A 14,796-nucleotide genomic window follows, 5' to 3' on the forward strand; every position below is an offset into this window, starting at 1 on the left:
CACTTGAGTTGAAAGAGTGCGTATATCTGGCACAGCCACCCAGCACCATATCCCAGGAAGAGGGAAATTATGGGAATTGAGTGCACACGTTTAACTTGGTTTAGACCAGGAGCGCAGGCAGCACGGGGCTGCCCACCTGGCTCTCTGCACCCTCAGGCTGCAATTCCCCTGTCTGGACTGGGCTTTATGGGGTGTTTTAGTGCTTCTCCATTTCACTCCTTGTAGTTATTTTGAAAAGCTAAGGTCAAGTTGGAGACTATGACTGACTGGGTCTAACATTGAGTTTTCTTCATTATATCAACCAGAGTTGGATAATTCATTATTAATCATTGTCATCAGTTTTCTTGCTAAGGACAAACTAAATTGCATTCTGAAGTCCACACCCTGTAAGTCTGTTCAGGTTGGTTCAGTAAAACAAAATCAGGAAACTAATAGAACCAACTTGCATGGCCCCAAACTAAAAAAAGAAATGTACACCAGCAGCTGTTACGATGTTAAAGTAACATATCATATTCATCGGTTGAATTGGTCGCACAATGAAAGTGTAAAAAAAAAAAGTTGTGGTTGGACGTTTGCAAAATGTCCTAAATTAGTATTTGTTTGTCAGATACAGATTTTTGTTCGACTCTTCGACCTCAGAAACTGCACTTTAAGTACACATAAGTTGTTGTTTACAACTTATGTTGTAAATTTATTCATTTGTGTAAAGAAACTGCATGCTTTTTCCATTTTCATAAATATGTGAATATGTTTTTTTTTTTTTTTTTTACGTGCATCTGTGTGTGCATTTGTGTTTGACAGTGGGGTGGGGGGTTTGCATGCTGCTGTAAAGCAGCTGCAACAAGGTTGTTGGTTGGAGTAGTTTCCTCCTCAGTACAATGTAGACTCTGTCAGTCAGTGTTGTTTTAGAAACGGGGGCCTCATCCCCTGGTGCCTTTTGTGCCCCTCTACTTTTTTTTTTTGTAGACACTCATAGGAACTGCTGTAATCTCATTTAAAGAGCCTACGCATGTTAACTTGGTGCTAGTTCTCCTATGCACTACTGATGAGATGTACTGTATTTCCCAGGGTTTCCACAGAGGCCTTTCTTTAGCTACTCATCAGCTGCCGGTTTCTCAACACTTGCACTTCTGTCCTTTTAAAGTGATGTCATATTAAGAAACAAAGGGGAACTTTTGAAGTTGAATGACTGGTCATGTGATTTCTTTGAATTCTACATTTCTAGTCATTATATTGCTTTTGGTTTTTGTTCCTCTTCCTTTTATTATCTCTCTTTGATATAAATCACTTCTGAAAAGATAAATCCTTAGAAAGTTAATTAGATTTAAAACTTGTATTTCTACACAGATCAGGCTCAGGTGTGTCTTTTCTCACTGGCCTTCATGTTTTTGACTGGGCAGTGTGTCAACAGCAGCATTCATGTACGTGCATTTCTGACATTCCCTGTCTATATCGTCTTTTTTTCTGTGGCAAACAGGATGTTCGCAACAACTACACAGGAATTAATGAATAGCACCAATTCATGTTCAGCTGTAGTATTTATTTATAGCCCAGTCCAAACCTCATATCTTTGTTTGTGCTCACATTTCCTAGATACAGAAAGTTTAAAAACATAATTTGGACAGTATTGTTGTCAGATGGGATTGCTAGAGGGGTTCTACGTTATTTGAAACATCCTACATCGTCTGCAGCTCAAACAACTATACTTTTTCAGATGCGTTAATTAACTTTGAGCACAGGACTTATTCATCTTCATCTCAGTTCTGGGAGGTTGTTCTCAATTTGCCAACTGAAAATGGCATTTCACCAACTTCCTGTTGCTGTCTGTGGAATGTGCATTTAGTTGTGTTTAGTAAAGAGGTAAAGTTATTTCCTTTACCAGAGTGACTCAGAGGTCACAGACTAGAGGACACGAGTTCATGGGAGAAGAGAGGAGGCTTAGGAGTGAACGAAGGCAAGAGGCTGAAAATGTGAGGCCCCACTTGTAAACAGTGTTGGCCCTAACCCCTAATTTAATGGGGATTTAACACTGGGGAAAATTTCAGCTGAGTGTTGACCTTTTGTCTGCTCTTTATTTGAGTTTTCCTTTCCTCTATCAGGGTACATGTAATATGGCTATGACTGGCTAAATTATCAATTTTATTATTGTTTATTTGGGAACAGATATTGCCAGATTTACCATTGATAAAAACATTTCTATGTGCATCTTTAACTTACCCATAACAGATGAAGATGTTGAATGTGTGTAGAATATAGAGATGTTTGCAGCTTCAGTTTTTGAAAACTCTGTATGTTGATTTTGTTTACATTGAGTTTGTTAGTGTTTATAGGTTTTCAGATGTAACCTTTAACATACCTGTTATGTTTAATGCTATAATAAACAAGCTAATAACTGAGCCTGTTTATGCACAAGGGGCCCCATGAAAACTTTACTTCAGGTGTTACAAAAACGTCTCCGCTCTGGTCTCTGTCCCTCTGAGCTCCAATCTGTCTTTCAGAGTGTTGCTAGAACAGCTTTGTTGGCCTCCTGTTCTTCTAGCATCTTTGTGCAGCACTCATGCTTTGTTGTGATCGCCTGCTTTGGGTTACCTAACAAGAAAGTGAGATGGCGCGATTGAATGTCAGCTCAGAGAAAGGAGGACAGTTTTCTCACACTGTGCTCTGTTACTGGGCAGCGTGCATGTGTGTGTGTGTGTGTGAGTGTGTGTGTGTTAGCGTTAAAAAACACTTATAATTCATACATACATAAACACAATGTTGGAGTAGAAGTGCAAACACACACGCACACTTGTATTAGACGCCACAGCTCTGCAGCAAACCTAACATTACTCAGAGTCGCTGTTGATTTTGTGAAGACTTGAGGAAGTCCCTGCAGCCTTGTGATGACAACAGCTGAGTCCCTCATCCTGTCTCCACTCATTGTCTTTCAATATCAAGGAAAGGGTGGAATCCAAAACTGCAGTGACATCTATATTAATTAATGAAATGCTAGTGATGTGTTCAGATGCCGTCACAGACTTATTCACACTTACATTTACCACAACTGATGTCATTCTGCCAGGTCATCTGGCTTGATGATGTCCAAGTATTTCATTATCATTATTAATGTACTCGTAATCTGATGTAAGTGGACGTAATGTACAGTATGTCAGGCAGAGGTCAGAAGGTTGTTAGGTATTTAACTTTCCCATTCTTCAGAGTGTTTGTGAGGATGTGGTCAGTGATTTATTTCTCTTCCTGTCTTTTTTTTATTTTATTATTTATTATTTATATTACACTTGCCACCTCTGGAATAGAAGGGACTTGTGCACAACTTTCCTTTTCTAATATTCTCAGTTAATATGCTTAAAGAAAACACAGTCATGCCGGGGATTATATTTATTGGGTTTTCTTTGCCCTATTGTTGGCTCCACTTCCTGACAGAGATCACTGGTCTGGCATTTTCTGCCATCTCCACACAGCACCCTTCATTACAGGGCTACAGGTCTTATCTTCCCCTTGACGGGCTGGTTCAGTATTTTGCTTTCTTTCCAGCTCATAGATGTGTTTGGTTTTCAGAAATATACTGTTCTTTGAAACTATAATTGTTGCATTGTAAAAAAAAAAAAAGAGCTTGACAAGATTTTTAAGATTTACAGTGCACACATTTGGTTTTCCAGTTTGGCAGCCAAAATATCTAAGTGTGTTTTCCAGGACTCAGATTTAGTTTTTTATCAGCAACAGTAATTAGTAAAAAAGTTGCGGCATCAACCTTTTATAATTTGAAAGTATGGCAAGATTGGTTTCCAAACAGGATCTGAAAAAGCTGATGCATGATTTTATTTCCAGTAGGTTAGCAGCTGTTTTCTTTTTTGTTTTTTCAGGCTACAGCTGCTGTATAGTCTAAACCAAAAACTAATATTAATGTGCTGATACATTTTAAAATGATCTTCCTGTCTACAAATCAGTTATTGTCACAGATTTGTTTGCTATTTAATTTTTAATGGTGACAACTATTTCCTTTTCTGCAAATTAAACATATGGCTACAAGGATCAACTATAAAGACTGGAAACAGGGGGAAACAGTTAGCCTGGATCTGCAGATGTAACAAAATCCACTTACCAGTACTTTTAAAATGTAAGTAAACTAGTAAGCATATTTCCCAAAATGTCAAGCCATCCCTTTAATATGACAGTTCCCTAATACACAGTCTTTGAAGCACCGTGCTTTGCTATTGTGTAAGAAATATTCTGGCCCCAAACAATTTAATAGCCCCGCCTTTGCTTTGTGTGTTTTGGGGGTCAGTGCACTGCTGTGTGCGGCTGCGATCCTTGATTATGTAGGTGGGAAAGCTTCCAGCTGAGTTGTGCCATAGGTCCTGTCTTCCTGGACCCCACCCTGATGAGGGGTAAAAAGAGCGGTCTGCGCCTCCATGTCTAAACTGCTGCAGGCTCTGTTCAGCACATTGAGCTCTTTAGCCACCCACTCCTTTCCCTCTAAAGTCTGGTCTGTGTAAACTTCCCATATAAAAAAATGCAGACTCCTGTTTTCAGCTCACTGATAAAGCTCAACAGACAGAATCACGATTTATTTACTTCTTTTGTGTTTCAGTCTTTAGTTTATTTTACCTGAGATAGGGCAAAGCACAATCCCATCTTTCCCTTATATCAGGCTTCCTACTGGAGTTTGATAAACACAGGTTGATACATTTTGATAAAGCAACACTAGAAATGTCGTCTTTAACAATAACAGTAAATTGTGGGAATTCTGTAGACAGCTTAATTTAGTTTGGACTATGGTCTTCTTGTATCTTATCATGGCTGAAAGTGTGAAGCTGGGAAAAAGATCAGGGAGGAAACATTCTGTCACTCTTTTCCACTGGTCTCTCTGGGAGCCTGTGGCCCGGAGTTGCAGGTCATAAACTCAACTAAGGGCTAATTGTAAATCAGATCAGATTAGGAAGCTGTCCGGCGGAGGGCAGCTGGCGTTTCCCCTGTTGACTCTGATGTTCGAAGTGACCATGGTTTCTGAGCAACCTCCCAATGTGGGGGTCTGTGCGTGACCTGCTGAGTCCCTGATGACTCTCCTGGACATTCATGCCTCCTTAACCAGCAACCTGACCCCGTCAACTACTTTAACTGTTGAGTCTTTACAACCTCCTTCCTTTGTCAGTGGCTCAGATGTCTCTCTGTTTTTACAGTTTAGCCTGTGCTTTGTCCTTCTCCTGCTTAACTTGTCCCTTGTTTTATTCTGTTTGTGCATAATACATCATTGTTCATGTTGTTTTACTTGTCTTTTATACTACCATTGGCACCAATGGCTATTTTTACTTTCAGTAATTCATATAAACAATCAGGAAATTAGGGAAAATATCCTGTTTTCCTTTAATAAAAACAATGATATATCATTGTATTTCTTTTGTTAGATCTGTACTCTGTTGTCCTGGCTCACAGTGGCAGCCTGACAATCAGAGCAATAGCGGTAAACAGTTTTCCAGTTTTCCTGGTTGCACATTGAACTGGTTTTGTGTTTTAGATGGATTTTGCTGTACATGACCCAGCCCACCAGCCATTGTTGGTGATTTTCTATGAGGAAAAGAAATAGCTCAAATGTCAAAGGATGGGAATGGCACAGCACCAAATCAAAACAAAGCTTCACATTGAGCCCTTTGTCAAGTGAGTTTCAGGTCAAACAAGAAAGGCCTTGGTGGAGGAGAGAGTCTGTGGGCAACATAGCAACAAAACAAGCACCAAACATTTTTGCCATTTCTGTAGTATTTTATCCCTAAAAGTGCCTCAGCACTGTTGCCCCCACATAACCCCTTCTTGTAGCTTCTTACAAACAGAGGAAGTGTAAGATAGTATCGCTGTGGGAGAAAGTGAAATGAAATTAGCTCAACTGGGTTACTTGGCTCAAATTACCCAAATCCAGAAAGGAAACATCCACTCTGCTTCTTGCCTTGTCGCAGGAGAACGTCTCGATACTCCCATGTTAATTCGAGCGACGCTTTTTAATACACATTTTCAGTCGTAGTGCCACACACTCATACACACACACGTGCACACAGTCTCATCTGTATTTGTTTATCGTACCTGAGAAAGAGCAGGACATGATTAAACTGATTAGACACATATTCAGTGTGTTTTCACTGCTTATGATTTTTCTTTACTCACTTATTTTTACAAGTTAAATCACTTTCGAACAGTGTCCATGCAAGGGATTTAATTTGATCCTTTGTCTAAATAGATATACATCTGTGTGTGTGTCTGGTTTACTTGTTTTCCAGTAATTCAGAATTAAATTACTGCAGAAAGGGATCTTGCTCTTCATCTGTTTGCCCCAGAGTTATACTCTAGTATGCATGACTGACCAAGAAAACAAAGGGAAGCAGGCTTTGGGCATGACCAGATTTGGAGCAGATATGGGAGCTTAGTGTTTTTTTTTTTTACCACTTGGGTGTTTTGTATCACAACCAGGACAGTAATCTATGGAACATCAATTCACTCTACTGGGTACACCTGTACAATCTCATACACTTCAGTGCAGAGACTGCGTTATGAATTCTACTTTGTATTTTGTATGGACGTCACTGTCACTGGGACAAAACATTAGAAATTAATTTAACTCACTCCATAAATAAATTAATTCCAATAAAGATTCATTTATTTATTCAAAATAGTTTACCATAATCATTAAGTGAACATTTTTTGAATATGTGATCTGTTCATGTGGATCAGCCTCTAATTAGCAAATGTCCATCTGTGTTTCAAGCATTGTTTTATGTAATACATGTGAGTAGTGTCCAGCATTATAGGTAAAACTGTCTCCTAGGAGAGAAAGGAGAGAGCAGCTTGGGGGGGTCAGACAACTACAACTACAGATAACTACTATACTATAAACAGAACACATTCCTTCTGTAATTCTGGACATCTGGGAGCTGTGTTACTTCTGTGTAGAATGTATGAAGCAGGTTAGGTCAAAGACCCCATATGTAACATCTTGGCACTGTTTTCCACCACAGTTACAACCTGTTAAAGCTTTGTTAAAGCGTACATTTTATGGGTTTTTCTTTTCAACAGCTAACAGTTTAAGGTGTGCTGCATTTAATTTTCGAAGTATTTAGCCTGCTCCATGTGTGAAAAAAACAGAAGCACCACACCTTTACCTCTGTCTTCAGTCCTTTTTAGACAAAATGATTTATAAGTGATTGCATGAGCAATGTTTTCCTTATGTGGAAAGCTAATTTTAAAATACTCACATGTTGTATTGCACTGCCACTAGTTACTGAACGGGTGTCATAGGAACAAGTATATGTTATTTTCCATCTGTCAAGCACTCACCGGTTTCCAATCCCAGTGTGAACATAATGTCTGGCTTGGGATGGGTTAACAGGGTAGGGTTTTGCTTTCAGGCTGAATTACAGCTACAGGTTAAAAGTCAAGCTGACAGGCCGTTTGTGGCTGGCTTATGGGGTACTGTTGATACGGGTGCAAATGAGGGCTCACAGTGCAAACAATCCCTCATGTCTGTTCAAAGAGAAACGCTGAGGCGATCAGTTTCACGGACTGGCGAGCTCCCTCATATTGTCGCGCTTCCTCATTTTTAAGATTTTCATGTCAACCACTTTACAAGCTCTTGGCTTGGTCAAGGAAGTAATTAGTCAAGAGATTGTGTCATATATCATGTCTTATTATTTTACAGTTGTCACAAGGACATAAAATCCTTAAGGAGTTTTGTCTCCAAACATAAATTTGAGCATTTAGGGTTTGATTTGAGCCACAGTAAACTGGTGCATCTTGTGCAGTGTTCAAGTGTTTTATGACCAAATGAGAGGACGTGACTTGTAATAGGTGTCTACTCCGATAGCAGCTCGCTGTGGTTAAACGCAAAGTGTCGCTTCAGTCATATGAGAGCACAGAGGAGATTCTGATCATCTCCTGTGGCAGGATGCTGAAAGTCAACACAGGAAGTGAGGTCATGGCGTATGTCACCAAAACTTCATCCTGTGCTTGGCCGTTGGCGCCAGAGACATATAAAGCTCCAGTGACACACACCAAGTCACAGCTGCTATAAATAGTCGAAATAAATGAGAGAGGGAAATATGTAGTGATGAATGAAACTAATGCTTATGTTTTATATTTTCAGAATTCTATGAACCTGCCTCCAGACAAAGCCCGGCTCCTCAGACAGTATGACAATGAGAAGAAGTGGGACCTGATCTGTGACCAGGTGCACTGATAAATTCTGATTCATGAATAACCAAACCTGCACTGAGAATGTCTACAGTCCTGGTGTCTTAACTCACACACGACAATTTTTACTATTCTGCATCTTCAGGAGCGGTTTCAGGTGAAGAATCCGCCTCACACCTACATCCAGAAGCTACGAGGATACTTAGACCCTGGAGTCACACGAAAGGTGAGACACTACAAATGACTTTTCCAATACAGCGTCCACTAATAGAGGATTTTGCACATCAAAGTCTGTAATACCACTGCACTACGTGACATACTATGAGCACAATGTGCTGCTTATCAAGTAATACATAACAAATCTCCATCCTGCTTTCATTGTGTTACAGAAGTTTCGCAGGCGGGTGCAGGAATCAACAAAGGTCTTAAGGGAGCTTGAGATATCGCTGAGGACGAACCACATTGGGTAATCAATTCTTATCGCCCTCCTTTCTGGTGAATTTCATAAATGTAAGTGTCTGTGATTCTTAAGGAAGCTGCATTGCTGCTTTCCTTTATGTGGTCTTGCTGCTGCTGCAGAGACCCAGAGTTTTTTTTTTCCTGGTGCCCAGTTCTCCCCCATTGTTCTAACTTGCCAAGCTCTGCAGCTCCACTTCATAGAGCCTGTCCACATAATGCCCAGATGGTAGCCATTGTGCTGCTCTGTCCACTCCCCCATAGTGTGGAGCAGGAAGCTTTGTTGTGTATGCCAGAGGGACAGGAAGACTGGCTGACCCAGTGAAAAGCACAAAAACACACAAGGATACATTTATGTTTACACATTTCTCGCATACCAAAACAAACACCCTTTGTGTATTTCGTTCTCATAGTTGTCACAGCATTCAACACTGTACAGTCCACTGTACACCAACTGTGCATGTCGATGTTGTGTCACGCCTTTATCGACTTTATCTTCAATCTTGCAGAAATGATCCTTGACTTCAGAATGTGATGTGACACCGATAGTTCCACAAAAATGTGACTCGCCATTGAATTCTCAAACCAAAGCGCAGACTTTAAAGGGTTTTGACTTTCCACAGCATTTTACTGAGCTCCAAGAATAACTCATATTAGGCTTCATCAATAAAGGTTTGTTTCAGCGCTTTTCTCAGAAAGAAAAAAAAAATTACAGAGCTATTTCCAGAAGACGTTTGTGGGTGGAATTAGGGATAACAGATGCTGGTTTATTGTGTGTGTCTGAATCCTGCGTCTTTTCTGATGTGTTATTTCTGAGATTGCCAAGAAAATCTGAAATAGCAACTGGCTGGAGAAGAGTAGAGGGAGGAAAAGGAGAGGAAGGAGCGAGGGGTCCGAGGCAAGGGAGGGGGTATAGACAGGAAACTGATGATCAAACCCACCTCCTCCACCCCTCCCTCCCCTTCCCTCCTGCACTCAATCTTACTGCTTTGTTCACTTTTCTGTGGTCCTCTGCTCACCTCTACTCCCCCCCCCCTCCCTTCTTCCCTCCGCTACGTTGAGGCTCTCGATTGTTTTCCTGCCATTGGCTGACTAACAGTCTCTCATTGTAAACAGCGGTTTAGGACTATTTTAAGAACCTTTTACCCCAATCCCCCCCTGGAGTTCCCTGAAGAAATGGGCAGGAGGTGAAGGGGTCTGTGGGGGAGGCACCTTAAATACAGTTGACTGTCAGAGATTCGACCTGAGCCCAGCTCCTTCAGCCATATGGCCTCCACATTCTTTCTCTCGTCGCAATGGGAATTCCTTTGTTTGGATTTGTTTCTCTCTCCAGTAAATGAGTTGAGAGTCAAATGGGGAGGAAATCTAAGATCTTGCACTAGTTTTCTTTCCATGGCACTCTTGCCAAGATTTTTCAGTCAAGGGAGGGGAGACCCCCCTTCAGAAGTGCCTTTATGGACAAATGTGGTGTTTTATTTTTAGTTTTGGACAGTTTTCTGACAGTTATATAAACACTATATTCACCACTGCTGAACAAATAACACAGGAACATAGCTGGAATGATTAAGTCAAATAAGATGAAACACAGGTTGCAAATAAACTGAAAGTTCAGCCAGATTAGTGAAAGTACTTTCATATTAAATATATTTCATACGCCACTGCACAAGGCCAACACAATAACAATAACAAGATTTCTTGAAGAAAGCTCACCTCGTCATCACTTTAAGACTCCTCCTGTCTATTATTATCCAGTAATTCCCCCAGGTCCTATCATCCAATCATCATCCTAGCTGTAGAATATTAAAACTACCTCGATGTTGTTTCTTCCTGCTCTCATTGTCTTTTATGCCTCATCACCTCCTCCACCACCAGTGTCAAGGCCTCATCTAGGCTCCAGGGGGATTTCACTCCTGGCTGCTTTTTAAAGGTTTCATCCTTACACTACCTAATTGAATGCCAAAGCCTCTGTCAAATACAATCCCTGCATTAAGTTAAATTGTGACTGAACTTTTTTTTTTGTTTTTTTTTTTTGCCACCAAATCTAAATCCCAATCCACTTCTGGAACCATCAAATGTTTGGTGTTTTTTTTCCCCAAATGAGAAATCAGACATTAAAAAGTTGCTTTTTTAACATGTATTCATTTACAAGTCTTTGCAGCTTCAAAGAACAGGCAAGCAAGTGGGCTCCGGTGGAGTGTAGGAATCACATCAATCTTAATTTCCTCTCTCTCTCTTTAGCTATCTCATTTGTCCATTAATGGGTGAAGTCCAGTCCCAAAGGATGAGGGTGTGTTACTGATTTTGTGTCCTGCTCACTCCTCTCCCTTCCTATGCATCACAGGTGGGTCAGGGAGTTCCTCAATGATGAGAACAGAGGTCTTGATGTCCTGGTGGAGTACCTCTCCTTTGCCCAGTGTGCAGTCATGTGAGTACTTTGGTACAAGCACACACACACACACAAACACATGTCATGACTGTGGCCAAAAACCTTTCCCAAGGAACTGGGTTGGGCAGCGAATCCAAAACGCTGCGTTAACACGTTGTGTACAGCGGACAACGTAAAACACTGCTTGTGCTTTGGACATGCTTTGTTTGTATGCCTTGTTACATACTTGGCAAACTGAATGTTATGTGGTGTAGTCTTGACCTACACCTTGCCTGAACGGGTCAAACTTTGTGCTGAGCTTTATCGTGCAGCCTGATGACAGTTTCTTGTGATAACCCCTGGCTCTCTACCAAGCTGCCTCGCTAACCTAACCTCCCCCGTGCCTCTCATCTACACCCCTGTGCCTCTGTGTTGGCTTGTCTGTCTGTCTGTATGTGGCCCAGGTTGGATTTTGAAGGGCTGGAGAATGGGGAGGACGGCTTCTTGGACAAGGCAAAATCTTGGAGCAGGTCCATAGAGGATCTGCACCACATGAGTACCCAACCCTTCTGCAACACATTGGTGCGCTCTGCCCGTCAGTCTGTCCTCCGGTATGTACTGTATTGCTACGCTAGCTTCCCTGCTACCCCTGTTAGTGCCTCGCTCTGCTAACCTTGAATGCTATAAAAAATGTATTAGCATGCAAGCCAGTAGTCCTGGTGCTGTTTTGTTTCAGGAAACTGCTTGAACGGTTGATAAACTAGAATTCTGCTGACTTCTCTCTCTTGACCTCGAACTCACATGACGAGCTGTATCAGACAAGAAACTGGAAGTCTTTGACCTTTGGCCCTATGTGTCTTGTTAATGGTCCTCCCTCATCTGTCCAGATGTGCATCTGCACTGTCCCCAGATGTCAACCAGCTGTGAGCAGCAGCATATGTTGGACTGAGCCACACACAGACACAAGCCGGAGAGGCATTAGATGTAAAGCCTGACAGGAAGGACTTAAAAAGGATTAAGGTGTACAGTAGAAAACAAGTATCATGTAGTATTACCTTAGAAAAGCTGTATATCATTCAGTTAAACGCATTTATGAACTGCACAAGAATAGTAACACATGATGATTCTGCATTTTGGCAAATGTTTTTATCTAAAGTGACTTACAAGGTATACAAACACACAGCTGGGATTCGAACCCCAGGCTCCTGAATAGAGGGCAGCAATCTTACCACTACACTATGCAGCCACATATTACATTACATAATAGCCTGGGTGCACAGCTCCCTCTTCACAGCAGCAGGGAAACCAAGCTCCCATAATGCATCTGTAACCTCAAAAGCCATCTAAGTTTATTCTGTCAGTCTTTTATTCTCTGTAATTTTCTCCCCATTTCTCTCTATGTGACACAGTGAAAACAAGAATCATATGAAAAGCAAATAAAAAAAAAGCCTCAGAAATAAATGAAACAAGCTATGATTTCATAACAAATGTAAGTAACTGTGTTTGATTACTGAATCTCTACCGGATAATATTAACTTTGGCGTCTGTTGCAGCTATGGCTCAGTCTCAAACAGCAAAACCATCAAGAACTCCCGCCTCGTGAGCCAAAAAGATGATGTTCACGTGTGCATCATGTGTTTGAGAGCTATTATGAACTACCAGGTATCAAACGTCAACACTACACTTAAATGCAACATATAGAGGCTGACACACAGTCTGACACAGACAGCTGTAATAAAAGTGAGGATTATGTGTTTCCTGTGCTGAATATATACCCAGGTTTTCTGACCACATCCTGTTCCCTCTCTCACTGTCTCTCTGCTTTCTTTCTACAGTATGGCTTCAATATGGTCATGTCTCACGCGCACGCAGTCAATGAAATTGCTCTCAGCTTGAACAATAAGAATTCACGGTAAGAGCTGAGGCCCCGATCTCTATAGGCGCAGGGCTGGGTCAAACAATAGGGGAAACCCTGCAGCCAGTTCATACGATATGCTCCCCATTCTCCATGGAGCTCAGCTTCTCTCTGAAGTTTAGGATCAGAGGCGTATATACAGGGTGTTAAAGGAATGTTTACTAAAGAGAGATTAGTGGTCAACCACTGGAGTTGATCACTCTATAAGAGGGATTAGGAGGGTTAACACTTAAAAAGCTATAAAGTCTTGACATTACTTCAGACTTATGATTTCAGAGTATGGATTTTATATTTCTAGTCATGTGTGTATTTGCTCTGCTTTTAAAAATAGCACGTATAAACATATATTCCTGCAGTATAAACAGCACAAAAATCCAAGTATGTTATCCTGAAGATTGTCTCCTGTACTTGCAGAACAAAAGCTTTGGTCCTTGAGCTGCTGGCTGCTGTCTGTCTAGTCCGAGGAGGACACGAGATAATCCTTTCAGCATTTGACAACTTCAAAGAGGTGCCCAAAGCTTTTTTCTAACTGAAATTTGAACCATTACAAAGTGCAAATACATAACTACCCACTGATGGATTGACTATGCTGAAGAAACCTCAGAGTAGATAGGTGAATGTTCAGGAGCATTGGGAGTATTAACGGTGTAAGGAAAGTGCTACAGATGCTTTTTCAAGGTCATTAGTCTAATTAAGGCATAAGATCTGAGTCAATCTTGAACAATGATAAGGATCAACTCCCTGATGGGAGCCAGCGGACCACAAGGGTCTGCTTAGCTTCTCAGTTTCTGCCTGTATAGTCATCTAAACACCGGAACAAGACAATTACTTCACAGTCTAAAGCCCCAGAGAGACGCAAGATCTAATTAAGCACTAGTCAAAACAATCTGGTTTTTCTGTGGTGGTATTTTTAACGATCATACATTAATGCAAGGTGACAGGTCTTTGAAAGCTTACAAGAGAGCCACCTCTGGTATTAACCCATGGCTGTATCAGTAAACAAGGATTAGGACATGGTTGTGCATTGTTTGTTTTAATTTCACAGTACAAAAACGTGACAAAAAAAGTCTCAGTTGTGGCTTTTCTGCTATTCTCTATAGTTTTCACATTACTCTACATTCATCTTTCATTATTATATTGTACATCAATTTTAGTGAGTACATCATAACAAACCACATTAGTATTACTGCATCTTTCATATTTAGGTATGTAAGGAGAAGCAACGCTTTGAGAGACTGATGGACTACTTTCGCAGCGAGGAGGGAAATATCGATTTCATGGTGAGTTATGCTTCATTTTATGTGTTCATCTACCTGCTGAATGAAATACATTCAGATCTAAATCTGTTTGTGTCCGTGGTTCAGGTTGCCTGCATGCAGTTCATTAACATCGTGGTCCACTCAGTTGAGGACATGAACTTCAGAGTCCACCTCCAATTTGAATTCACCAAACTGGGACTGGATGACTACCTGGAGGTAAGAAGGACATATTGTCAGAACAGGCTAAATATATTTGTGTTTGCAGTACATTGTGTGTACAGTCTCACTAATTCTTATTAATGTTTTCCTCGTGACAGAAATGTAAACATACTGAGAGTGACAAGCTGTCAGTGCAGATCCAAGCCTACCTGGATAACGTGTTTGACGTGGGTGGTCTGCTGGAAGATGCAGAAACTAAGAATGCAGCGCTGGAGAAGGTGGAAGAACTGGAGGAGCACCTGTCCCATGTAAGTGCACCACCCAGTCTGGACCACCAACACCGCTCTCTGGGACCATTTATGAGATTGTTGTGGTTCACCAGCTATGTACTTAACTTGGCTCTTTCTACGTGGTAATTAGAAATCTACTCAGTGTTTGCATTTCACAATGATAATAATGGGGTGGAGAAC

General features: G+C 41.0%; 1 protein-coding gene across 7 annotated transcripts in view; it reads left to right on the forward strand.

Annotated features, from left to right (window-relative positions):
* The window catches only part of fmnl3 (formin-like 3), a 29,657-nt gene that overhangs the window by 4,727 nt on the left and 10,134 nt on the right, over positions 1-14,796 (forward strand). For 6 of the 7 annotated variants that reach the window (XR_003299259.1, XR_003299260.1, XM_026367454.1 and 3 more), the window contains exons 2-12: positions 8,126-8,209; positions 8,318-8,398; positions 8,562-8,638; positions 10,970-11,053; positions 11,458-11,604; positions 12,547-12,655; positions 12,829-12,905; positions 13,323-13,416; positions 14,114-14,188; positions 14,273-14,383; positions 14,485-14,634. Coding sequence is in view for 4 of the 7 variants with exons in the window: in XM_026367454.1 (XP_026223239.1) it covers positions 8,126-8,209; positions 8,318-8,398; positions 8,562-8,638; positions 10,970-11,053; positions 11,458-11,604; positions 12,547-12,655; positions 12,829-12,905; positions 13,323-13,416; positions 14,114-14,188; positions 14,273-14,383; positions 14,485-14,634 (1,089 nt within the window). In the remaining 3 variants the exon portion in view is untranslated. The remainder of the gene's footprint in view (positions 1-8,125; positions 8,210-8,317; positions 8,399-8,561; positions 8,639-10,969; positions 11,054-11,457; positions 11,605-12,546; positions 12,656-12,828; positions 12,906-13,322; positions 13,417-14,113; positions 14,189-14,272; positions 14,384-14,484; positions 14,635-14,796) is intronic. The other variant, XR_003299262.1, reaches the window with a different exon arrangement.

Source organism: Anabas testudineus, chromosome 7 (assembly GCF_900324465.2).
Source record: "Anabas testudineus chromosome 7, fAnaTes1.2, whole genome shotgun sequence".
In the NCBI taxonomy this organism is placed as follows: domain Eukaryota; kingdom Metazoa; phylum Chordata; class Actinopteri; order Anabantiformes; family Anabantidae; genus Anabas; species Anabas testudineus.